The following is a 25,570-nucleotide window of genomic DNA, read 5'->3' on the forward strand; positions in this document are numbered from 1 at the left end:
CGGACTGTATTAATGAAAAATAAAATCAGGTAAGAGAACCACCCCTTAGTGCTGTCCCTAGAATGGGCGTTTCATGCCTCCTCCTTTCCCCGCTGTCCCCGCCCTGCGCGCCGCCCCATTGGCGGCGGGGCGCGGCCAAGGAGCGCCGGCGTTACTGGGGCGCGATGCGCGTGGCCGTGTGGAACGCGCGGGCAGCGCTGCTGTACTCGCTGGGCGGATGGACGGCGCTGGGCGGGATGATCTACTACAGCCGCTACGGCAGCGGCGGCGGCGCCGAGAGCGGCGGCGGCCCCGGTACGGGCTGGCGCGGCCCCGGGACCGGGAACGGTGCCTCGGGTCACCCCGGGAAGGCGTGACGCGGCTGGGCCTAGGGGTGGGGTTTGGCGGAGGGGGAGCCTCGCTCGGGGGCCTCGATCGGGGGCCTCGCTCCGGCAGCGCGGGGCGTGTCCGGGGGCGGTGCTTGCGTGAGGGAGCTCGGCCGCGCGCGGGGCTTGTTCGGGGACGAGTCTTAGGGGAAAGCGCCGGGATTGCCCCCGGGACCGCGCTCGCCGCGTATTTCGGCCGGGGAAAGCAGGGCCGGGTGCTGCCCCCGCCGCGCTGCCCCGGCAGTAAGCCCGCCCGCCCCTCGGGGCGCTTGGGTCTGGAAGTGACAGCAGCAGTCTTTTTTTCAGATTGACTTGCTTCATTTGTACTCTGGTCATGGTCACGTAGTACGTGATAGCTCAGAACCCAGTTGTGATCAGCAACTGTGAGGCAGCCGGAGCGCGGCCTTTGCTTGGGCCGGGTGAGTGAACCGGGTGTCCGCCCGCCCCCCCTGGCAGCCCGAATGGGTTAACCCTGAAGGAAGATAAATCCCCTGTTGAAGGGAGAAGCTTGTGCTTTACCGCAGGTCACAGGAACAGGGACTAGAGTCTTCCCGAACTGTTGCTTTTATTTACATTGTGGGAGTGGTTGAAAGCTGTGCTGGGGGCAGATTAGGCTGGACATTAGGAAGCATGTCTACCAGGAGAGTGGTCAGACAGTGGAACAAGCTTCCCGGAGAGGTGGTCGACACCCCCAGCCTGTCGGTGTTTAAGAGGCCTTTGGACAATACTTTAACTTTTGGTCAGCTCTGCACTGAGCCGCTTGAGCTAGCTGTAATGTGTGTAACTTGGAAGCCAGTTGTTATTGCTGCTATTGTAGTACTGTTTCTTGTCCAGTGCCAGTGCAGGTGTCTAACCTACCCTAGTAAATCACTTTTTCTGACTACAGAGTTACCAGATCTTTGCTATCTATTCCTCAAAATTTGAGGAAAAGGGAAGAGAAGACTGAATGCCCAGTGGCTGCTGTTGTGTCATGATGAAGGCATGAAACATTTTTATTGCTGTGCTCTCTTTTGTCTCCCCTCTTACCCTCCCCCCATTCCTTAGAGAATGAAAATGATCCTCAGACGAACCAAGGGCCCCGTAAGGAAGTATACACTACGGAAACACCTTTCGGATTCCAAGTGAGAACAGAAGTAACATACAGAGATGATCAGCCTCCTCTTACTCGACTGCTCAGACGTGTGGTATCATTCTTTGATTCTAGTGGCAGCCCGCCTTCTGAAACGTGAGCTGCCTGAAAGCTCAGAACATTGTGTTGGGGCTCTGAGAATGTCATCCCAGTGCCTTATGTCAGACCACCACTGGAAAATTGTCCCTTGCATTTCTGAAGCAACAGCTCCATCTTGGACACCACTCTGCTGGACTTGCCAACCTTCTTGTCTGCTTGGATCGCTGCTGTTCTTTGTCTGTGTATTGGAATTGCTGAACATGAACTGGGTTCATCCAGGTGTCCTGTGAGGTGGTAATGAACCTGTGTGCTGCCTGGTGTCCTGCAACCAATGCTCTGACCAGGTGTGATTTCCCAGCTGGTGTGCAGGACATACCCGGATGATCCAGAATATACCTGGGATGGCTTCTCAACTGAGCAGCTCTGAAATGGATACTTGAAGAACGATTAGTAAATGGGAAGGAGTGTAGTTTAATGCTTCAGGTACAAGAGTTCTTACTCATCCTTCAAATAAAAGCTTATGAGGGATGAATTACAACTCCTGCGAGTTAAAAAGTTATTAAATTTTCTGCTCCAGGCTCTTGTTTCTATAGGGATTTTCCTGATCCTTATACATGCTATTCCCCCTTGTAGGATACTGTCCCCTAGCTCTGTGGCCATAACTAATGTTCATTCTGTAGGGTTTTCTCTAGTCCTTATGTACATCACCTCCTTTCCAAGCTCCTGGCCACCATTTTCTGTTGATGTTTCCCCTCATTTCTCTCACTGCTGACCCTCATTGCTGCAGGGGCTCCCTGCAGCTTCCACTTCCTCTTATCTAGAGCTCTACCCTCAGCCCTTCCTTTTTCCACAGGCTTCCTCCAGTCTCTATGGACATGGCCTCCCTTTTGGGGGGAGCTAACCCAAGACCCTGCACCGGCAGAGCTTCCTTTCTGTAGGGGCTTCTACCTGCCCCTGCCCCACCTCCCCGTTTCTATCAAGGCTCTTCCTACAGCTTTTTTAGGACACCCCTTGCCCTACCCCACACAAGTCTCTCTAAGGTCTCCCATCTTGCCATAAGGAAAGCTGTCTCTGCCCACACACCTCAGGTTCCAGATCCTTCCAGTATCTGAAGGGGGCCTACAGGGAAGCCAGAGAGGGACTCTTCATCAGGAACTGTAGTGGTAGGACAAGGGGGAAAATCTAGGGTAGATATTGGGAAGAAATTCTTTACTGGGAAGGTGGTGAGGCACTGGAACAGTGCCAAGGGATGTTGTGGATGCCCCAACTGTGGAAGCATTCAAAGCAAGGTTTTGGATAAAGCCTTGAGCAACCTGGTCTAGTGAAAGGCCTCACAGCAGCGGGATTGGGACTAGATGATCTTTAACGTCCCTTCCAACTCCAACCATTCTATAATTCTATTGGAGCTTTTATAACACAAGCCCCACCTAGTCCATGCACCTACAGACTCACCTTTCCATATAGACTCCTCTGGTCCCTACACCTACCACCTCCTTTTCCAGAGGGCTACTCCCAGGCACTAATTTCTCTGGGCACCGCCTTGTGTCCCTGTAGCTGTTGCTATAGAGGTGCTGCTCTGATCACCTGCATTTTCTCCCTTTTGTAGGTGCCCCCACAAAACCCTACAGACATTAACTCCCCTTTAGAGGAAGGGAGCCCCTTTACGCACTGAACACCTGTGCACACCTGTCCTGTGCATACCTGTCCTTTACGCACCTGTGCATGCCTGTCCTGTGCACACTTGTCCTGTGCACGCCTCTGCACACCTGTCCCATGTACATCTGTGCACGCCTGCCCTAAACACACCTTTCCTGTAGACACTAGGCCTGTACATGCCTGTACCCATCTGTGCATGCCTGCCCTGCGCATACCTGCGGACACCTGTCCTGCGCCCACCTGTCCTGTGCACACCTGGTCAGTGCACACCTGCACACACTTGGTCAGTGCACACCTGCCCTGCGCACACCTGTCCTGCGCACACCTGTCCCTTTGCTCTCGAAGCAGCCTCTGTTGGCGCTGTCGGGGGTGTGCCGCCGGGCTGCAGTAGCACCTCCCGGCCGCGGGGCGGCGGTGCGGGCGGGCGGCGGGCAGGGAGCGGCCGCCGTTGCCAGGCGCCGCCGCCTGTCCCCGCTCTGCGCCGACCCGCGCTGCGCCATGAAGGCGATCGTGCAGCGGGTGGCCCAGGCCAGCGTCACAGGTCAGTGCGCCCCAACCGGGAGGGCTGGGGGCGGCCGTGTGTGTGTGTGTGTATGTATGCATGTGTGCGCTCCCCTTTCCTTGTCCCGCTGCGTGGGTTTGGCGTGGGCCGGCTCGCTTGCTTCTCCCACGGGGGCCCAGCCCAGCTCCCTCATGGGTTACGTGTGTGGTCTGTGTATCGAGGTCTGTGTACATCCTCGCCTTGCCGGCATGGGCTGGCAGTCCCGCTGCAGTCGCCTCCTCGAGTGCCTTTGTATTCATACCACAGTCGCAGTCATTTTGCATTGCTTGTTTGCGTTCACAGAATCACAGAACATTTTGAGTTGGAAGGCACTCACGAGGATCATCGAGTCCAACTCTTAGCCCTGCACAGGGTATACGCAGGAGTCACACCATGTGCCTGGGAGCGTTGTCCAAACGCTTCTTGAATTCTGTCAGGCTTGGTGTCCGTGTTGGCGGGGCCGTCCTGGTCACTGCCGCGCTGTGTGTGTTGGCAGTGCCATCCCCTCTGCGAGCCCTCGCTCCTGCATGTGTGCCACGACAGCCACAGCCACCTGCATCGGTTGCTTGCGTGGCAGGACTGAACCGGTGACTGTTCCACGTTACCTGTGTGTGTGTCAGAGTAGCCATCCCATCTGCCTCCTTGCACCATGGACACGTGCTGGCACAACGGTCACAGTTGTCTCTGTCCTGCGTGTGCATGTCAGCAGTGAGCCTGTGATTACCTTCCCCCAGCGAATGTGTCAGCACTGTAATCAAGGGTGCCTCCATGCAGCGTGTATGTGGTGGCAGTGCCATCCCAGTTTCCCTCTCCTGTGGCTCCTGTGCATTGGCAGTACAATCACAGTCACCTCGGAGCATTGCAAGCACGTTGGCAGTGCAGCCTGGTGCCCCTTTTTGCACTGCTTGTGTGTGTCAGTGGTGCTGTCCCTGCTGCCACTGGGCACTGCTTGCCTGGGTCAGTAGCCCTGGTGCCGATTGGAATGGTGTGTCCTGATGGAATGTCCCCGCTATTGCACTGGTTGGACCTGTGCTTGAGATGCTTAAAATCCCCAAGAAGTTTGCACGTGAGGCAGTGAGTTCTGCTGTGCGGCCCAGGGGTCAAGAAGTGTGCAGCAGAATGGCCTTCACGCTATAAAACAGTTTCTGCTTGTGTGTCATCACTGACAGAGCATGTTTGTGTAAGGGGCACAGCTTTTGTGCACAGCTGGTACTGCGGCCACAACAGTGGTCAGTCCCCATCAGCACTGGAGTTCTTGCTGACTTACTGCCACTTCCCTGGGGAATAATTTAAACTATTGCTTCTGGCTGTTGAAGAGTTTGAGATGTCACTCTCTGAGGGAGAGAGTGCTGTACATAGCAGAACAGATTTCTAAGCTGGAGGACTCATACCCAGATCCAATGGAAAGAGTCTTTGTGAGGAGTTTTTCCCCCTGGTTTGCTTCTGCCCATTGGGAATAGTCCTGATATGGCCACTAGTGCAGAGACACAAGCTTTCAGCTTTTGCTGGAGACCTGATCTCCTCTCATTTTACAGAATGTTTGGAGCTTTTTTCCCCAGTCATGAGCCTGGATGCAGTTTTAACGGCTGGGTAACTGGTGCTTATCTCAGTTTTAAGGCTGCATCTAATCTTACTACAGTGATCTCAGGATCAACCACGGTCCATAATTTAAATTAAGATAATCAGTTTAAGATAATTTAAAACATTTCTTAGGAAAACGCTATAGATCTTTGATGGTTTGTGTTTTATTGTAAATGTCATTAAAGGGGTTGTGTTCCCAATTAGAAGGGCAGAATTTGCAGGTTGTTAAAAGTCATATTTCAAAAAATTCGTGAGGGTAGAAGGTAGAAGTCACCTTTTCACAACAAATACAAAGTATGAAGGGAATGGTGGAGTAGAGAACTTGAGAAACTTAGTGACATCAACCAGGTGGATAATTTTTACAAGTCTTGGAGAGAGTTCTGCCTTTTCTCTGGTTAGCATGGCTGATCCAGCAGTAGTAAAAATCTTTCAACAGTTTTTAAATGCTGGAATAAGCATCCTGAGCTCACAAAGAAGTGACACTGGGAAGCTTTTGAAAGAATGCTTCTATGTGATCTTTAATCTCTACAAACTTAACACAGATAAGCAGGGTTTGGAAATGCTGTTTGGTGGATGAACAGTTTTCCAGCTGAAACCAGTACTTACTTGTGTCATAAAACAAGACAGTGCATTTAACCTTACTTTTCCCCCTCTCCTTCCCCAGTGGGTGGTGAACAGATCAGCTCAATAGGACGAGGCCTCTGTGTGCTGCTGGGCATTTCTTTGGAAGATACACAAAGAGAGCTGGAGCACATGTAAGTCGCTTATTTCCTTTTGCCTTGTGCTGTTTTATTTGTTTATTGCCGATACTGAATCACTGATACCTGTGCAGTAGCCAAACAAATTGTTTATTCGTATTGGGAGATTCAGGTTTACCTGTTAGTTCCTCTTGAGATTTTACCTTGAATACAAATTTCTTAGTTAGTTCTTAGTTTATGTTCCACTGAGAAAAATCTGTTTCTGTTCCCTGTCTCTGTGTTTTCTAACAAGAGCAGACTCAAAAAGGAAGAATCAACATGTTGGGTTTTTCAGATTTCCCTTTTTTAGCTGTCTGTCCTTTTTACTGCATGAATTTACCCAGAAGAAATCCATCCTTCAAGGATGGGATTTATCAGAAACCTCAAACTCTCATTTTAGTTTGCACAGAAGTTTTGTTCCTCCAAAAGGCAGGATACTCCTGTCAGTTAGTTGTGTGGAAACATGAATCAATTTTGGCATCCTTGAGGACTGACTCTGGCCATCTGTTCCATGGCCACAGAATAGCGTAATTCAGCCAGCAAACACATGCAAGAAGGAGTTCTCCAGGGGCTTCTTCTGTCTCCTTCAGACAGATCATTATTCTAAGACTGACCTCAGTCTTTACAAAGGCAAAGAAGAAACAGGTGGTGGAGCTGACTGATGTCAAGGAGAGGAAAGGCTCAAGCAGTGAAGAGAGAAGAATGTGAGGGATGGTGAAAACAACCCTTAGCAGATGTGGCACAGAAAGTAAGTGACTGAGGATATGACCTGAATGTCACCAAAGATCTCACATAAACGTTTGAAACTTGTAGAGAATTGCAGCAGAGCTGAAGGGGGTTTTATTCTGACATGCTTCATTGGTTTACCTTACTGTTTGCCTCGCTCAGTGTGTAACATTTGCTCTGTCGTTGTTTCTTATCCTTACCTTGGTGAATGTGGAGGATGCTTCTGAATATTACATGCAGGTGATCCACAGTGACTGTGCTCTCAACACCAGGTTGTTGGGATGACTGTTGCAGGAAGGGCAGGAAGCCAGCATCTGAGAAAAAGGAATGAAAGAAATCAGCTTAACCAGGTTTTTCAGGTCCTATTAAAGGAAACTTTAGTAATCCTGTAAGTGAAACAACAAACACCTCTAAGATTAAAACAGAGCAGTGATGATGATTAAAGCCTTCCGCTGGGGTCTTCCAGTGGATGCTTTTAACCATCTATTTCATTCAGAAGTTAATTCTGTTTGCTGTTGACACAGAGAGATTGGCAAGGATGGTTCTTGGGACTGTGCCTTAGTGATGGCAAAGCCGTGGAGCTAGACCATAACAAAGTCTCAGCTTTATCTTATACTAACGGCCTCACCTCTGGTGCCATATAGAATGCCTGGCTGATGACTGGAATTGAAATGCTTTGCACTTGATATGCTCTCTTGATGCTGCAGATGTGGAGAAGAAACCAAAGACAGGAGAGTGGCTTGCAGTCCTGTTACCAATCAAAGTCCTGACACGGACTGGATTGCAAGTCCTCCTGTTGCTTTTCAGGATCCATTTGTGAAGTTCCTCTTATTCTCTTGAGTATTAGAGCCAAAGATGGGTCCAAAATTCAAGCAAGTCCAAATCACCACTTTACTGCCACCTGCAGTTCTGCCCTGTTCCTTGCCTTCCTCTTCTCCTGATGAAAAAGTGTTGCCCTCATCTGGCTTGTGGGGCCTGGTTTGGGAATAGTGCTAGGAAGTGACAAAGCAGGAGGTGTATATGTGAATCATGACTGGCAACAACTACAGTGTAGGATGATCTCATTTCATACTAAGTGGGATTTTCCAGTGCGGTGGGAGGATTAAAATTCCCAAAGCTGTTCACATGTTAAGGAATATTGTGACACATAAAATCAGATATTAAAGAGTGAGCTTTCTTAACTTACTATGCCATCTTTACGTCACTCTATAACATGCAGTTATTCAGTTCTGATCCCATTCTCCATAAAACGATGGTGTGGATTAATGATCTGACAACATTGTGTAGGTGTATAAGGGCTTTCTTGGTTATGCCTCTGATAATGTGACGAGATTCCCACGGCTTAGGAATGAAGGTGCAAAGGGATATCTTGTTATGGGGAGAAAGAATGAATATGCATCTGCCTTTCCTGTTATCTTATTCTGTATGGTACCTGTTGATTCCTCATGGGACAATTTAAGAATTATCTTTTTCCTACTAGGGTTCGAAAGATCTTGAACTTGCGAGTATTTGAAGATGAGAGTGGGAAGCACTGGTCCAAAAGTGTGATGGATAAACAGTATGAAGTGTTGTGTGTGAGCCAATTTACCCTCCAGTGCATCCTGAAAGGAAACAAGCCTGACTACCACATGGCAATGCCCACAGAGCAGGCAGAGTGTTTTTATAACAACTTCCTAGAGCAGCTAAGAAAAGCCTACAAGCCAGAGCTTATTAAAGGTAAGGACTGAGATATATGTTGAGTCAGGCTTGAAGGTGTCACCAGTGTGTGATAGTTCCATCTGTCACTTTGCTTCTACATCCTGTTAAATGGTAATGACGACAGTGGGAGGTGTAATGTGTTGTTTGAGAACAGTATTTGATTTAGGCTATCTTTTCTCAACTCTATGTCACGTATGCAACAGTCTTCTCTTTACTGGAGAATGCCTGGCTTCCCTGGGTATTGTTGTTCTTAATCTTTTCTGTTTGCTTTTCTGATTTCTCTCTGTCCATTTTCATATTTAGACTTGATTTTTTGCTACACTTGACCAGAAGACAAGTACCTAGAAAAGACTATTTTTTAAATGGTGGCTGTTAATGGATAATGGTCAGCCTTACTTTCGTTATGAGGAAAAAAGTAAAAAAAAAGACAGAAAACTGGTAGCTGGGGAAAGAGTTATAGGCTAATTTTTATATTGACTCTAAGATTAGGGTAGTTATCTCAATGCTTTCCAAGGAGGCACATTGAAATGCACACATAAAATGTCCCTCTTTTTGGCAGCTTGATGTGTTCTTCCAGTCAACATTTGTTCATGATAAGGAATGCATTTCTCATACCCCTTCCCTGCATCCTTTTTAGTTGGTAACATAGAAAACTTCTAACTAATTCAGAATATTTGCTTTTTGAATCTTTATCTTTGATGAGTTCTGACTAAGTTAGGACCCATTCCTATGCCTCAGAAACTGGTAACAGAACTTCCTGGCAAGTTAGTGAGAATAAGATTTGCTCTGGTGAGATTTGATTGAGTTGACACTTACGTCCTGGGAAACTAAAAGCAAATATGGACTTTCTTCTTTCACTTAAATGAGGTGTGGAAAAATTGATATATCTCTGTATATCTACTTTTTTGTCCTTGGGCTTTGGAAAATGCTCTGTTTCTGAAGTACCTTCAATCAGTTTATAATTTGACAGCGGCTTTTTGAACTTCTCTCAGTGAATAGCAGTTGTATACCTGAAATGCATAGCCACTGTTGTTAAGTGCCCATATTTTGGCACTTGCTTGCCAGTACTTTCTGCAAAAAGAGCTAAAACTTCTGCATTTTCTTTCTGTACTGAAAACATAGAAACATAAGAGTGACTGCCTTGTGGTATTGTGTCAGACAACACATGCATTTAAAACTGCTGGCAGCACTGGAACTATGTGTTAACTTATGATTTTGCTTTTTTATTAAGCTGTACCAGACTATATTGTTATGACTCTGTTAGGTCAAAGTTTCTGTTGTGTCAATTGCTTTGCCAGTGCTTTTGTTTGTTTGTTTTATCTATTTATTTCTGTGCATGCAAAGTTTATGAAGTTTGGCAGTTTCATAGGTAGTGGGCCAAGTCCTGTGGTAGCATCAGCAGAGTTTACAGTTACCCTGAGCTGAAGTATAATTTTGTAAAATTGTAATTCCTGATCTGTGATTTACTATGGCATGCAAACATACTGAATTCTGTCCTGGAAAAGTCCTGAGGAAATCAAAACCTGACTTGCTGGGGGCTGTCCTACATGCTGCTGGGTTACAAAGGGTGGTGGGAGGGCCCTGGGAAGGAGCTCTGGTAAATGAGGGACTGGATTGTTAAATAGGTTTAGTGTATCAGCATGAGGCTCTAGCTGCTGTCTACAAAATCTCTACTCATGTATTTCCCCTACATACACACAGTTGTAGTTATTGGGAGATTAGAGTTTGGTTCTCTGGGTTGCTTTAGGTGTCCTTCCCTTTGATCTTACAAATTGCTTAATGCGTTTTAGAGGAGTAATGTAGTCACTGAAATTGGAATTTGTGTAACTGAGGCAAAGATAGATCAATAAATGTCGTGTCCTGTTGCCTAAGAGCCCTGTGTTTTCTGGTTCCTATTTTTTCTCGGTAGATAATTTGGCTGTTGGAAGTTAGGCTGCTATGTGTGCCACTTAGAGATGCTGGGCAGGCAGCTCCTCTGTCTGTTATCTGGTCTGTCTGGAGCTTGCCAGCTAGGAGCTCAGAATGGAAAGTAAAGAGAAACACAAACCATTCTTTCACACCCAGAGCAGTGGAACATTTGACAAACAAAATCTTGGAAGAGGTTATGTGTCAGGGCCTTTGCTCTCTGCCTTGCATGTGCATTTAGTGTTCTGAGGCAGTAAGGATTAGCGTGGCAAAGAGTGTGAAATGTCATGCTCCTTCAGTAGTAATATCCCAGTAAATATGAGAGGGTTGTTCCACAAGGAAGAGTTTAAGTCAGATTAAGGTTTGGTACAAGTTGAAAGCAGAATTATTCTCCTTGATTAAATTCCCTTTGTAAGTGTTGTCACTTCAGAATAAGTGTTCTTATCTGGAGCAAGGATATTCGCATGGTGTTAATTAAAAATAACTTTCTAAGTAGACAAGCTTAGAAGTAACTCCTGAATAAAACCAGTGTGAGGTTTTTGGGTCATAAGGCTTGAGATAGGTTCAAAAATATTCTGAAAGTAAATTATATCTCTTTTTCAAGTTTTTACATCTCAGATGTGGCCTCTCTGACTCACCATAGATAAAGATCTTCTTTACCTCTGAGGAAGGTATGCATGCCTGATTTTTAGAGACAAGGAATTTGGAGAGATGGGTGTCCAGCAGAATAAACTTGACACTAATTATAATTCCAGGATCCTGTTTTATTGCAGAAGATGTTGTAAGGTGAATTTATCAGTCAAGGAGTCTTAAAAGTGGGGAAAGATTTACTACATTGAAGTGCATTATTGTATAAAAAGCATGAAAAGAAATAGTGTTTTTAAGGGTAAGTTATTACTGTCTCCCATGGACAGTTCAGGGTCATATGATAAATCTACCTGAAGTTGCTGGGGTAACAAGCAATATGCAAGGAGGATGGATTCTTTCTCCTCCTCTCCTTCTGACTGAGAAGTGAAAATCAATCCAAACTCTTGGGACAGAGAGATGAAAGAGATGATGTTTTCAGTTTCTTTGCAGTGCTGTACAGAAGTGGGATTTATCTGCCTCGGAGTTTCAGAAGTTGCATTCAAGGGCAGAACTTTGCATCCTGTCTGCCTGAGTGCTGCAGAAGTGATGTGTTCCCCCCATGTGCTTTTAGCTGAATGCAACATCCAGTGTTTCCACAGATGTCAGTCTGATTTAGAGGAGTTAGGCTGTCTCCCAACTTACCTCTTCAGGAAACCATAATGCACAAATAAGAGATGCCCCCCCTCTGAAAGGTTATATGAATTGCCACATACTGACACAACAGTGGACAAGGGAAGGAATGCAGGAGCATGTATTTGAGGCAGACAGCCAACGCTGGGGGAGATTCTGCTGAAAAAGTTGTCTTCCTAAGGAGGAGTTAGGCATTGATTTAAGAAGAAGTGTTGAAACTAGGTTTTATCTTTACTGTGTTATTTCAGGCAAGATCAGACCCAAAAGCTGCAGAACAAAAAGCTGTATTACAGTGAGGTCACTTCTTGAAAAGAGCTGTGGGAATCAAGGGACCACTGGAACCTGGTTTTGTTGTGTAAGAGAGCTGCCAGAACAGAAATCCAGAAGCATCCCATGAGGAAAGCACAGAGTGTGCAGGAGCCATGCATTCTTTTCAGCCATGTCCTCTATGGGGCAAAACATCTGAGGACAGCAGCTGGTAAAATTATGCAGTAAATTACATGTCTTTTAATAAAACAAATCCCTCAAATCATGCTCTTACTCCCCCTTCCATTGGCATTTATGTTGCTGTGACTCTTCAGTGATCAGTCCAGAACCTTTTCCTTGGCTGCTGAAATATTGGCAGCAGACTTCTGTACAGTGCTATGATTTTTGGCTTTGCCAGAGCTTGTATCTCTAGTTCATAGGGTGCCTTGTGGCATACAGCTTTTGGAAAAGCAGTTGGGTGGTAGATTGATTGTGATATGGCCCATACGTGTTGGACAGGCCTGAACATGCCTTTTCTTTTTCCTTTTTCTTTTAAGCAAATATCAGACTTCTGTCTGACTTAGAGGATGTGACAGGGAAACACTGGGAACTCTCTGAGAGCTCTTTGTCCCCAGTAACATGTCTGTGAAAAATCAGAATAGCTTGATCTCTCTTCAGTCAGGGACATCACCTCTTGCTGTGGAAAGCAACAGGTGTGCTGTGTAGCTATACAAAATCTCATGTAAATATTCCCAGTGGTGGTTGTGTCACTGAAGTTTGAGCCTATATGGCTTTTAGCATGTTCTTGCTCACTGTCCAAGGTGGTACTGGAAGTTGTTTTGGTTGGGTTGCTGAGCTGACTCCAGGCCTGCCTTCCCAGTAAGTGAGACTGCTCCAGTCTTTGGATAACTGCTGTCAGTTTGCTGCAGTACACTTTTTTTCTCTTCCATGCATTTGTAGTGATACGGGAACATCTCTTCTTGTTGCTGTCCCTGCAGGAAAGTCTATAAAGGCTGCTCAGGTGTGCAGGACAGTAGAAGAGAATATGTGGTAGTGAGCAGAATAGGCTCAGCCAGGGGTGGGTTGAGTTTGAGGAGTAGAGAGCTAGACTAGAAAAAATGAAGCAACGAAGTTTGGACAAAGAAAAATGAGATGTGTGGAGAAGACAGCATACAACAGGATGGCCTTTCTAAACTATACAAGATAAAAATGTCATAGCTCTGTCATCATAGAACCTTCTCAAATGCTTACAAAGAATCTGGTCTGTGCCTCAGCTGGTATGCTAATAAATGCCATTGATGACAAATGACATAGACATTTGTGATTTCGCAAGTGTATTCCTCTGAAGTCAGCAAGGTTGAAGGAGTAGGCAGTGTCTTTTTTTCCACCTTTTCTTGCCAAACTCTGTCAAAGAACAACCTATGTTGCAAGCAGGAATGTAGAAATGGCTGTAGCAGATTGGGACTGAGCTGCACATCAGTGTTCCTTGCTCTAGAGTATTCAATGACAAATGCTTCAGAACAGGCTTTTATCTTTTGCCTATGTATAAAGTTTCTTCAAAACATCAGCTGGTTAGTTGGACTGGATCCTTAGGCTTAGCTGTTACATCCTTTAAAATTTCATCTCCTGACTGTGAGAACTATCCCCCTATCCTGAACTGTGAGCACCTTGATTATCTGTAGACTTGGTTTGTTTTGTGGATGTTTCTATACTTAGCTGTGTATTTATCATCTCTGAATGCCAGACTACATAGCTGGGTGCACATACACTGTTATTTCCTTAGTAGCTTTCTGCAGTTTGTTAGTCCTTTCATGTATTTTTATTTTTTTTTTGGTAGCACATTTGGTAAACACTTGGGTACGTGTTATCCTTCCAAGGGCTCTCAGCACTTCTTGTCTCTTCCCTTTTCAGATGGCAAGTTTGGTGCCTACATGCAGGTACACATCCAGAACGATGGTCCTGTAACAATAGAACTGGAGTCCCCAGCTGCCACTGTTGACCCTAAACAGGTAAGTGACCCAGAAGGTCTGTCTGGAAAGAGTGATGTATATCCTTTGCAGATTTGTAGCATTCTTGTTATGAAGCAGTATAGCTTTCCTTAGACACAAGGACCTCGTCCTTCCTATGCAGCCTCTGAAAAGTAAATAATTTCATTGTTTTCTTCAGTTCCCTGGCCTGTTGATAGCTGCCTGCTGTCCTGGTAAAGGTTGTGCATGTGTAATGCAAAAAAACTTTTTACAATTTATTCCTCCTCATCATTAAAGCTGCTGTTTAATCATGACTCATTAATGATGTTTTTAATGTGTCTGGACAACCACCCCTGCCAGCTTTTAGTGAAGTTTCTTGCCATGTAGGAGCTTGTGCATGTGGGTGATTGGATGGAACTGGAGACATGCCTCTTTGTCAGAAAAAAAGGAACAGCAATTTAAGTCCCAAATTTAAGTCTGGAGCGGAGAGGAGAGTTAGCTCTTCTTAGGAACAGCACAAGTTATGCTGCAAACCAAATGCAGTAATGAGGTTTTCTCATCTTCTAAACACAACAGTGACTTTTCCAGGCTGAAAGAGAAGGGGGAGGGCTTGTTATTACCAACTGTGCCTCAGCAAGGCCACACCGATCTTATTTGTATAACGTTTCACTTAACCTTGTTAAAATTGTTACTGCAGTTTATAAGAAGGACACCAGGGAAGAACTAGGAAACTACAATTTAGTTAATCTAACCTCAGTACCTGGAAAAATTATGGAGAAGATCATACTGGGTGCTGTTGAAAGGCATTTAAAGAACAATGCAGTCATCAGGCAGAGTCAACATGGATTCAGAAGGGAAAGTCCTGTCCAACTGATTTGATACCCTTCTACAATAAGGTCACCTGCATAGTGGAGGAAGGGTAGGTGGTGGATTTAGTTTTTCTGGATTTTGGTAAGGCTTTTGATACTGTCTCTCACAGCATTCTTCTCAACAAGTCCTCCAGCTGTGAAATAATCAGATACACAGTGAAGAACTGGCTGAAGGGCAGGGCTCAAAGGGTTGTAGTCAGTGGGGCTACCGCTGGCTGACGATCAGCCACCGGCAGTGTTCCTCAGGGCTTAATTTTGGTACCCCTTCTGTTCAATATATTTATCAGTCTGGATGCAGGAGCTGAATGCACCATTAGCAGATTTGCTGATGATACCAGACTGGGAAGTGCTCTTGACTCTCTTGTAGGACAAGAGGCCTTGCAGAAGGATCTAAATAGTTTGGAGCATTGGGCAGTCATCGGTGGCATGACATTTAGCTGGGCCAAATGCTGGATTCTGCAGCTGAGACAGAACAGTGCTGGGCAAAAACATAAACTGGGAGAGGGGTGGCTGGAGAACAGCTCTCCAAAAAGGATCTGGTGTGACGGGCTAGCCCGTAGCAGGCTCAGTAGGAGTCAGCAGTGTGTGCCTGAGCAGCCAAGAGGGCAAACCCCATCCTGGGGTGTATCAAATTTAAACAGCCAGTCTAAAGAGGTGATTAGCTGTAATTAGCATTGTTGCAGACTCACCTTGAGTGTTATGTGTAGTTCTGTGCCCCATGATTCAAGAAGGTTGTTCAGGTACTTGAATACATCCAGAGGAAGGCAACAAAGCTGGTGAAAGGGCTGCAAGGAATGTCCTGTGTGGAGCAGCAAAGAACTCTACGTTTGTCTGGAGAAAAGGAGGCTGAGGGTTGACCTCATTGCTCACTACAGCTTCCTCAGGAGGGGAAGTGGAGCAAGATTGTAAAGTAGTAGTTCTTCTGTTTCCGGTCTTTCTTTCTGTACCCTCACAGTTTTAGCATGAGTTCTCAGGCCAAACTGTGCATAATTAGCAGCAGTAGCTCTGTTTTTGGAGTGAGAACTACTTGTAGATTCAGGCACCCACATTCCCACTTGGGGGAATTGAGCTGCTGCCTGATTTGCCTGGGAAATAGTCTGCAGAAAGCTAGGTTGGCAGAGAAACAGAGTGCTTTGATGTCCCCTTTGAACTGTCCGTTAACCATCAAGAGGGTTATGGCCCCGTGTTTTCAGGTGCCATGTTTATGACTTGTTAAGGTTGAGGTTTAGTTGTGGTACTTGTGGTGGTATCAACCCTCTGATTTTGCCACTACAACTCTTTGTGGAATAGGAAAGGACATGGTCCCTCCATACCATCAGGCAATGTGTTCTGCACAGTTCTCCATGCTCTTGCAGGGCTCTGTCTCAGGTGCAGGTGCCATATCCCTTGTGTAGCAGCTTTTATTGTAGCCTGCAGTTGACCGCATAGTGGCAAGATGGAGAGCAGCATTGTGTCCTGCTGCCTGTGAATATGAGATGGAGCCCATGGCGTCATGGTCTCTAGAGCAAAACTGGTGAGCAATCTTTTTTGCTGAAGCAGTCAGTGGGAATCATTGACCTAAGGGTGGGTGGATCCCCAAAGGATGGCACAGTGCAGTTTCTGACTGAAATGGAGAGGATTCAGAGAGCTTTTACCCCACTGCTCTGTGTGTAGGTGTTAAATAACCCAAGAGGAATCACCAAGGTGTGCAGGATTCTTCAAGATTCCATTTCTTTCTTGGGGAATGTTGGCTTGTGTAAGGATTTTGCTTTCACAGTTCAAGGCTGCCTGCTTTACCCATCTGACAGCACCTTCCTGGTGGCCACAACATGGACAGAAGTAAGGGAAGGATGCTGGTTTTCAAACTTTCTCTGGCATGAAATCTTTGTTTAGTATGAGTGTCTGATTCTGCTTCAGTCTCGCTTGCTGATTGGCTTCCATTCCGCCTTAAAACTCATTTCATCAGCAGAGATGAGGCTTCTTGTGCAGGATGTGCTTAGAACACTGTTACTTGTCCTAGGGTAAGGATACACCAAGGATCTACTTACTGAGTGCATTCCTAAAGCCTGTGTAAAGGTCAGAGTCCTTGTATGGGTATCTGAGTGGGTACTGGACAGTCTGCAGTGAGAGTAAGAGTAAAGTTTGCTCTCCTACCTTCTGCAGTGTGTTGCCCATGCACATTTCATGAGCCCCCTTGGGTTCCAGCTCATTGCTTGTCCTGGTCTGGGGGATTCTTGGCTGTCACAGAAATGGGTGAGCTTTTACAGTGGCAGAGACATTGATAAAGGAATCCAGCCCTGTGTGCTTTGGACGCACTGAGAGTTTGATCTACACCATGTTTCAAAGAACCCTATTACTTGAAAACTGGCAGCACTTTTAACTGTTACTGGGTATCTGTTCTAGCTCATATTGAGACCTTAACGCACAGTCAGAGGCACTGCTGTTTCTGATGCTCTGAGGCATCCTTTCCTGATACTGTTTTACATGTGTACCATTGACTTACCCATCATACAAGATGTGATGAGGAAGAGCCAGTTTAAATTGTCATTCTCTTTCCTCTTCCCTACCCGTGGCATTTTTTTTTTTTGCTGTTATATAGTCTGTTGATTTCCCTGTAGCATGGGAACTAAGTCTTAGGGATGGTGTAGTTTTTATGTTCTTGCTTTTTGTTTTAGCCAGAAGAGATGACTGAACCATCCTGCAGTGTTTAATATGATGTTAGCCAAAAGAAATTAGACACATAATTGCTGATGAATAGCTCTTTTATGTCATTGAATGTGGCAGTGAAATACCTCTTTTTGTCTGAGCAATTGTCTGTGTTTGTAATTGGTAATCTGAAATTTATAATTCATTTGCAATGTAATTAATAAAATTAATAAAAATAATTAATTCAAATGTATATTATTTATTCCTTGTGCTAGTGGGATATAAATAAATTACAGATTAATAAAAAAATTAAAATAAATGTGTCTTCCTTGTACAATAAATATGTATATGGGTATATATAACATATATAAGATGTGTGAATCTATATATATGCAAATAAGAAAGAGAGTATCACAGCTGTTTGTGAAACCCTAGTAAGCAGGGGAAGCAACTAGAGTTTAGTTTGTTGTGAATTGCTCAGTTTCATTGTGATCTGATTTAATAGTAAGCAAATTATTTGAAAGTATGAAGTAAATCAGAAGATTCTTACACCAGTAGACACTAGTGATTGCTGAGCCTTTACTGAAGATTTGTGATTTTTTTTTGAATTTTGGATGTGTGAATGGAAAAGTAAAAAAGTCAAAAATTGCTGGCATTTAATTGAGCTCTTAAAACATCTTTTTAGTAAGTCAGATGTACAAGAAATTTTGCTTGGAAGTCAAAACAAATCCAGGGATTAGAAACTGGATAAGAAATGTGAAAACAAAAAGGCATAAAAGGGAAAAAGGTCAATATGCGATGATTCTGTACTGAGTTCAGTAATAGTGACTACATTTCTTACACAGTCTTGGAGAATGAGGGGAGATCAGATATTTCTCTTCACTCTTGGCTGTGATGCAGAAAACAGAAGGATTTTCCCTAATATTCTAACAAACATTTGTACTAACAAATCGCAAGCATTGTAGTTTCTGGCCTTAACTGGGGAAGCAATTTTGGGTAATTCTTTTTGGACTTGCATACAACCATTTGCATAATTACAGAGGTAAATGTAATTATCCAAGGGCTAAGAGTGTAGCAAATTTCTGTGCTGTCTTGATGAAGTTTATTGGGATTATTGCTGAGATTAGTTTAGTTGTGCCCAGAATGCTTTGTAAGTGTATATCGTGTTTTGGGGGAGACTAGGGAGATGTACTTTGTATTTATTTGTAGGAATTTGTGGCTAATAGAAGTAGCCAGACAGAAATGGAGCAAGATGAGGTTTTACAGGGTGCCTGGGGAGGTGACGTGGTGACAACTCAGAAAAAAAGCCCATTGAACTTTGAAAGCATTATGAATAATTGTGGAATTCTGGCTGGAATTGGCATAGCAGTTTCAGTGTTTAATGCATATATTCTGATAAGATGCTGAACTGATCTCTGTGGGACCATTGTTCCATTATGGTCCAGAAAGAAATAAACCATGTAATATTTCATACCCTATTGTGAAACTAGACCCTGTAGTGGGAAGGATAAGGAGAATGAAAGCATTGTAGCAGATCTTTGTTATTGAACCTGCCTGTATCCATACAGTAAAGCAGTGTACTCACTCTTGGTTGATACGAGGGGTAAATAATTGTGTAATGCCCCTTGGAAATGTTAGTTTTAAACTAAAGGAACTTCTGAAGACTGACATTTAAGTAACTTACATTTTTAAATGTCAGGAAGACATGAATTCCACATAATTATTCTATTATTGTGACTTAAAAAATGTCACATAACAGTGTAGTCTTGTTGGTTGAAGAGTAGCATTCATGTTGTCAATGAGTGTGTTGTCAGATAATGAGTTAAAAAGAAAATCAGTAGATTATAGAAATCCACACAGATAAATTGTGCAAAGTGTGATGATTTAAGTAGCTATCAGTATGTAGCATCCCCAAAATTTACTTCTCTGAAAAATCAGAAAGAGATGAAGTGACAGCTGTGGGCAACTTAGCTTGACTCTTAGTAGTATTTGAAAGCATTTCTACTGAGAGGTGGCAAGGTAGAGTTAGCTGAGGGTTTTGTCTTTGTTTTTGATTTCACATGGTTATTGTATATCCTAGGTGATACTAAAGCTCACATGGATCTTTCTCTGAATAAATAATAAAATGAATTTATTCTTGTGTGCTGGATGGCCAAACTTGGGACACATCTGTTGTCAGCATCTTTGAAACTACAAAACCACCACTTAAAGCTCAAAACAGAAGTTTGGTGGAATCCAGCTCTCTCTTGTGGTCCTTGTGTTTTACTGTTTTCCACGTTTATAGATTGTGTTGGACAAAGAAGGAACCCTGGAAAAGTGAGGGTAGTTCTTTGAATATGTGCACTTCTCTTTTATGCTCTGGGATGATTGTGTTAGTGTATGGTGATAATTCACTGTCTTCTCTAAATTTCTGGAAATCCTAGTCTTCAGCTTTTTTTTTCTTTCCTGTTTTGTTGATATATGTATTGGTGACGTGAATCCAAATTGCAAGTTTTATACAAATGCTCGCATTTATGATTTTTTATAAATAGACATCTGGAATGGTTTTGTTGCATGAAGTGTTTTCTCCTTGTTTTGTGACTAGCTGACAAAACTTGAAAAACAGCAACAAAGAAAAGAGAAGACCAGAACTAAGGTGCCCTCTGAGTCAAGTAGAGAGAGAAATGCCCCCCGAAACAAGGATGACCCCAGCGCCAGCAGTGGAGCAGAAGGAGATGTGTCTTCGGAAAGAGAGCCTTAGCTCATCCAAAGCAGGCCTCAGGTTTGGCTTTTCCTCTCCTCTGTAAAGCTGTGGCCTCCTGCTTGGCAGTCTCTAAACCCTGTGTGTCTTACTGAAGCAGCACATGCAGAGAGCTGCATTAGAAGTGCTGAAAGGTGAAATTCTGATACTTGCTAGTGGGTAACCTCTGCTTCTGTCTGCAGTCACACACCAGAATGTAGGAGTAGGTGAAAATCTCTTCCCAGCTGTGTGATTGGCTGGAGGTGTGTCTGTGAGTCTGGCCCAGCCATGATTGTTTCCAGGTTGACTCAGGAAATTTAGGAATTTGATCTTATAATACAGCAGTGATATAACTCAGAATCCTGCTTTGTATTCTTCAGAGTGGAGATACAGAGTTATATTTCTCTCTTCACCTAGCAGGCAGGTCATTCTGGAACAGCCCCCACCATTTGTAGTGCCCAAATAACACATGGTCCCTGGCAGTGGAAGTGCAAAACCGCTCAGAAGTTGGAGACAGGCCAGAACTGCAACTTCCTGTCATGGTTCCTACCCATCCATCCTGGGTTTGTTCTTTCCCAGAATGACTTGGTAACAGGCTATTTCATATACCTTCACCATCTAATAAGGACATGAGGCCAGGCATTGAGAGCCAGACTTGCTGCTGGAGTTTGGCAGCAGATCTTCTCTCCCTTCAGGCACTTGACCAGCAGGGTACACCTGGACATGAGTGAATGGAATTAGACTGAATATAGATGCAATTCCTTTGCCATGGATTATCTGCCTATGTAGATATGTATTTATCATACTCTTCCTGTCAGTTTTAAGTCTTCAGGATGCAGCTTTCATTACCTTCCTTTCCCTGCCCCTGAAAAGCCACACTGCTGATTTTGACTTTTCAAACATGTCTAAGCTCTCAAGAAAGTATTATTAACCTCATCTGCACACTGTAGCCCTGAGCCAGCTGTGCAGTTTAATTACTAACAGCTTTGCCAAATCGAGGTTTAACCTTTCTCTCATTTTCCTGTCCCTAGAGTTCAGTCTGGCTGATACTATTCAGCATCACACATTGCTCCCAAAGTTACTTTCTTTTCTTTCTTTTTTTCTTTCTTTTTTTTTCTTTTTTTTTTTTTTAATCTATTAATTTCCCTAGTGGTCAGACATTAGGGGATTATTTCTGTTCTACAGAAGGGGTACTAATACAAATCAATTTGCCTAAGGCATTGAATAGATTTCTGGAAATTTGTTTTAGATTTACCTTGCAAAGGGATCAAAGAAGTTCTCAAGTCCTGGCCTCATGAAGAGCGGCTTCAAGATTGGTGTGAAATGGCTCTGTTTTTAATTGAGTTGCAGTCAGAAGTGGATTGTCATATGGTACAACAGCTAGGATCACAGGAGTTCTGCTCTTTTTGCCTCTATGTTTGTTGCATCTTCCTCTTTTGATCCTGGAGATGAGCAGGCACATTGGGAAGAAAAATGTGCTCTTAGAAAATGAAGTGATGATCTACTATTATTTCTCAACAACTGTTGGCCTTGCTGCTGTGCTACAGGGATACAAGTTTTCTGCCCCCTGTTTCCAGGTTGTGTGCTGAAATAAGAACATTTTAGACAGCACAAGTTTGTAGACCTTCTAGAGTGCTTTGGTCAGTCCAGTCTTTCCAATAACATTTGAATTTTTAAGGAGCTGAATGTTTCTAAAATGTGATAAACAAATAACCTAGTGTTAATTTTCATGCTGTGACAATAAGTAAAGATACTTTTCTCTTTGGGATTTGAAGGAATCCTACTGCATTGCTACTCTAGCTATAGTAATGTTCCTGTTTGTTTGCCTTCCACAGTTTCTTATACAAAAGCAACAGTGGATTCTTGAAGAAAAACACAATATTCACCTCAGCAACACTCTTCAACGACTTTGGAAAAGGATGGAAAATGGGAAAACAGAAGACATTAGAAACCTATCATTCTGTATTGAAACAACCAAAGCAGTGCTATCAGAGTTAGTTGTTAATGTGTAGTATCAGTAGTGAAAGGGACTTCTAACATTTTTGTGTATGTGTTTTCACATGACTGCTGAATAAAGGGTGACTGTAGGCAGATTGTAGCAGAATATTCAGTACATAAGCTCCATTTAAAAAAATAAATCAGGGGTTTTCCTTAAACTTGCACTTGAATTCTGAAAATTCTCCAAGGCTTGTATATTGATTCTCATCCTACTGTGTCACGTGCTACCTGTATCCATGTCAGTGTGTAGATCTGTGTGGTTTTGGTCAGTTGTTAGCTGCTGTTAACTCCAAGGTAGGCAGTCCAGTCTTTCTGCATGGATTAAGTTATTACAAGGAAAGATCAGCTGCTAGTAGTTTTATCATGTGGAACACATGTGTCCTGTAAACTTTTTTAAAGACAGAAAAGACTTTATTAAACAAATGATGCTAGCTGAGTGCCTGTTGGTGTTTGTGTACTGCATTCCCTGAGATACAGCTGTGTGTAACAGAGTGGGGGACAGAGCTAAAGTTACAGGCCAAGGAACATCTACTGTTCCAACTCATCCACTTCTTCTGTGGAAGTTTGGAAGATTGCTGGCCTGAAATCTTTACCGTTGCTAACACATCTAAGTCATTTAGTTACTTTGTGGTGTCTGTCAAAATGGCACACAGCTGCTCGACATGCTGGATCATGTCCTGTGAAGACTTCTGTCAGATCCATCAGAGGCAGAACAGCAGCTTCCAACAACAAGAGCTGAGAAGCAGCTGCAAAACTGCTCTGCTGTGGGTGTTAAAGCCAAGGAAGCTTCAGGGGAAATGAAAGGCTGCAGGTTGTTGCACCTTTGACTTCTCTCAGAGGTGGTGGTGCCTTTTATAATGGCTGTTCTCCAGGCCTGCCTTGCCCATACGGTCTTCCCTAGCCATGTGCCATGACCCCCATGAGAGCCAGGATGCTCACAGCTCTCTACCTGACTGTAGGGATAACTCACTGATGAGAGTTGTTGTTAATCCAAATGCACATCACAGTTACACTGTGCAACCACTGGGGGGGTGTGGTTTAAACTTTCCTCTTGTAGGCTGCTTGTGTTGTAAAGTATCAGTCAACCCAAGATAGGAGAGTCTGAGAACTGCAGCCTGACAGGGCTTTTTAAAATCAAGCTTAAGTAAAGATTTGGCAAGCTACACACCTGGCATTTAAACAATGAGTAGGCAGGATAGGTTGAAGTGTTACACTTAGTCTTGCCTTTAAGAATTACATAATTTCTCGATATGCAGTTTAGTTTGGTCACAGCCTTGTCACAAGCAAGTCTCTTTCACCTCTGGAGATATATATACCTGTTGTGTCTTCTCCCTTCAGAATCTTCCTCACTTAGGGCTGCAGTCTAATGGGCTGTTGTCAAATCAGTGGCTGCAAAATTATTTGGCTGCAAAATGCAAATTTGGGCAGGAAGATAGTGAGTGCCTGCCTCTCAGGTTTGTTGGGGCTGTGGACCAACCAACCTTCACTCCCGCCTCATTAGCTTAAGGTTGCTCCAGCACCTTTGAAATCTTGACTTCTGGCTTGCAACTTGTTGAGGTGCTGTTCAAGGCACGAACCCCACTCAGACACGAACAAGTGCCAGAGCAGAATTACCGTTTATTCAAACTGCCAAGGTTTAAATACCACACCTGAACATGTCACGTGACCCTCTAACCAATGACAATCAAATATTATCTGAGAACCCGGGAGACCACAACTCCCATAGTTCATTGCTACGTTCTTCCTGCCACATCTCCCCCCTCTTTTTATTAACAAGTTGAGAAACAATGCATTTTTAACATTCTTATTATAACTAATCTTATTTCAACTAATTATAAAAAACAGGGCCTATCGTCACAAGGCCTTTATTGAACTGTTTACAACTTTATTGGTTCGTGCAATATTCAAACAATCTCAAATTACCCAGGGTTTGTAGGTGTGGATAACCTTTTATCTGAGGGTGACTTTGTGTAATGGCATCATCTTTATTAAAAAGGGAAATGTGTTGGGTTGTAGATGTTGTGTCTGACGTGATGTTGTTTGAAGTAGTGTTTAAGACGTCTTGCTATAAAGTGTACTTGCATTCACACACACATACATGCGTCCACTCAACTTTCTCATTCATACTCCGGTGGCCACCGTTTCATTCTCCCTTACACATGCACACTTAAACCCTTTATTGTGTTTGACTCATGGAGTTTTGGTTCTGTATTGGTTACTGTTTATATGTTTCTTTTGGTTCTGTATTGGTTACTGTTTATATGTTTCTATTGGTTCTGCATTGGTTACTGTTTATGTGTTTCTATTGGTTCTGCATTGGTTACTGTTTATATGTTTCTTTTGGTTCTGTTGTATCATTTATTGCTTCTTTGTGATTATCCCTGTTTTAAGGAAATGTTAATGTAGATTTACACACATAGGGAACAGACTCATATCTCTTTCCCCCCCTTTTTTTTTTTTTTTTTTTTTTTTTTTCTTTCTCTGTGATGTGTTTACTATTGTTGGTCATGTTTCTTCTAATCCAAATCCTTCACTTATTTCTCCTGGTGGTTGTTCCTGTTGTGGTGGAGGGCTAATATAAGGCCTGACACATCTAGAAGGGACCCATTGTAATTTGGTACCCTTGGATACACAGGCATATCCCCTTCCCCATGTTATGAGATCTACTGGTCCTGACCATTGCCCAGATATTAGATCTTTGATCATAACTGGTGGTTTGGAAGATGAAAGTATTTGAGTTTTATGTTGGCGTTCATACCTGCTATGGTCTGTATCATCACAGTTTAAGAAATTTAGAACATATGACGCTTTCCATAAGCGTTCCTGGGGGCTATATACCGGCTCCCCTCTTTTTTGTCTTTGAAGCATTTCTTTTAGTGTACGGTGAGCTCTTTCTACAATCGCTTGTCCTGTGGGTGAATGCGGTATACCTATGGAATGGAGTACCCCCCAATCTGTGAGAAATGTTTTGATTTTTTTAGAACAATAAGCAGGGCCATTGTCGGTTTTTATGGTTTTTGGAATTCCTAGGATTGCGAAACAACTGAGCCAGTGTCTGATAACGTCTTTGGCTTTTTCTCCCGTGTGTGCTGTTGCATTAATGTATCTGGAATGTGTGTCTACTGTAACATGGACATATTTTAGTTTACCGAATTCAGCTATATGTGTAACGTCTGTCTGCCAGATTTCATTGGCTGTTATGCCCCTGGGATTAACCCCTTCCTTAGCTGGCATTGGGGTAATTCGCTGGCAGTCAGAGCATGACATAATTATGTCTCTGGCCTGGTTTATTGTAATTTGGAATTGTCTCTTTAATGAACGTGCATTTTGGTGGAAGAACTGGTGCGAGAGTTTAGCCTGTTCCAGAATTTTGGGAACTGTAGTTACCATAGCAGTTGCATCAGCTTTTTGATTGCCCTCTGCTATGGGTCCTGGAAGTTCTGTGTGTGACCGAGTGTGCATTATGTAAAAATCAAATTTTCTGTGGTTGATAAGAAACCATATGGTACGAA

The 25,570-nt window shown here is 43.9% G+C and overlaps 2 protein-coding genes across 2 annotated transcripts; both read left to right on the forward strand.

The window, feature by feature from the left end:
* Nucleotides 1-123: 123 nt before the first annotated feature.
* Nucleotides 124-2,071, forward strand: SMIM26 (small integral membrane protein 26). Its single transcript, XM_064647915.1, has 2 exons — nt 124-294; nt 1,410-2,071. The coding sequence occupies exons 1-2, from the start codon at nt 165-167 to the stop codon at nt 1,592-1,594; spliced, it is 315 nt and encodes a 104-aa protein (XP_064503985.1). The 5' UTR covers nt 124-164; the 3' UTR covers nt 1,595-2,071.
* Nucleotides 2,072-3,598: 1,527 nt separating this feature from the next.
* Nucleotides 3,599-22,489, forward strand: DTD1 (D-aminoacyl-tRNA deacylase 1). The gene is made up of 6 exons (XM_064647914.1): nt 3,599-3,730; nt 5,976-6,066; nt 8,255-8,490; nt 13,792-13,889; nt 19,926-20,102; nt 21,896-22,489. The coding sequence occupies exons 1-5, from the start codon at nt 3,688-3,690 to the stop codon at nt 20,079-20,081; spliced, it is 624 nt and encodes a 207-aa protein (XP_064503984.1). The 5' UTR covers nt 3,599-3,687; the 3' UTR covers nt 20,082-20,102; nt 21,896-22,489.
* Nucleotides 22,490-25,570: the final 3,081 nt, after the last annotated feature.

Source organism: Pseudopipra pipra, chromosome 3 (assembly GCF_036250125.1).
Source record: "Pseudopipra pipra isolate bDixPip1 chromosome 3, bDixPip1.hap1, whole genome shotgun sequence".
Classification (NCBI taxonomy): Eukaryota; Metazoa; Chordata; class Aves; order Passeriformes; family Pipridae; genus Pseudopipra; species Pseudopipra pipra.

Excerpts from the sequence above, each read along its gene's own strand:
- SMIM26 (XM_064647915.1), top strand. The coding sequence starts at position 165 with ATGCGCGTGGCCGTGTGGAACGCGCGGGCAGCGCTGCTGTACTCGCTG. Across the intron at positions 295-1,409 it reads CGAGAGCGGCGGCGGCCCCG|AGAATGAAAATGATCCTCAG; the intron begins GTACGGGCTGGC and ends CCCATTCCTTAG.
- DTD1 (XM_064647914.1), top strand. The coding sequence starts at position 3,688 with ATGAAGGCGATCGTGCAGCGGGTGGCCCAGGCCAGCGTCACAG. Across the intron at positions 6,067-8,254 it reads CAAAGAGAGCTGGAGCACAT|GGTTCGAAAGATCTTGAACT; the intron begins GTAAGTCGCTTA and ends TTTTCCTACTAG. Across the intron at positions 8,491-13,791 it reads CAAGCCAGAGCTTATTAAAG|ATGGCAAGTTTGGTGCCTAC; the intron begins GTAAGGACTGAG and ends TTCCCTTTTCAG.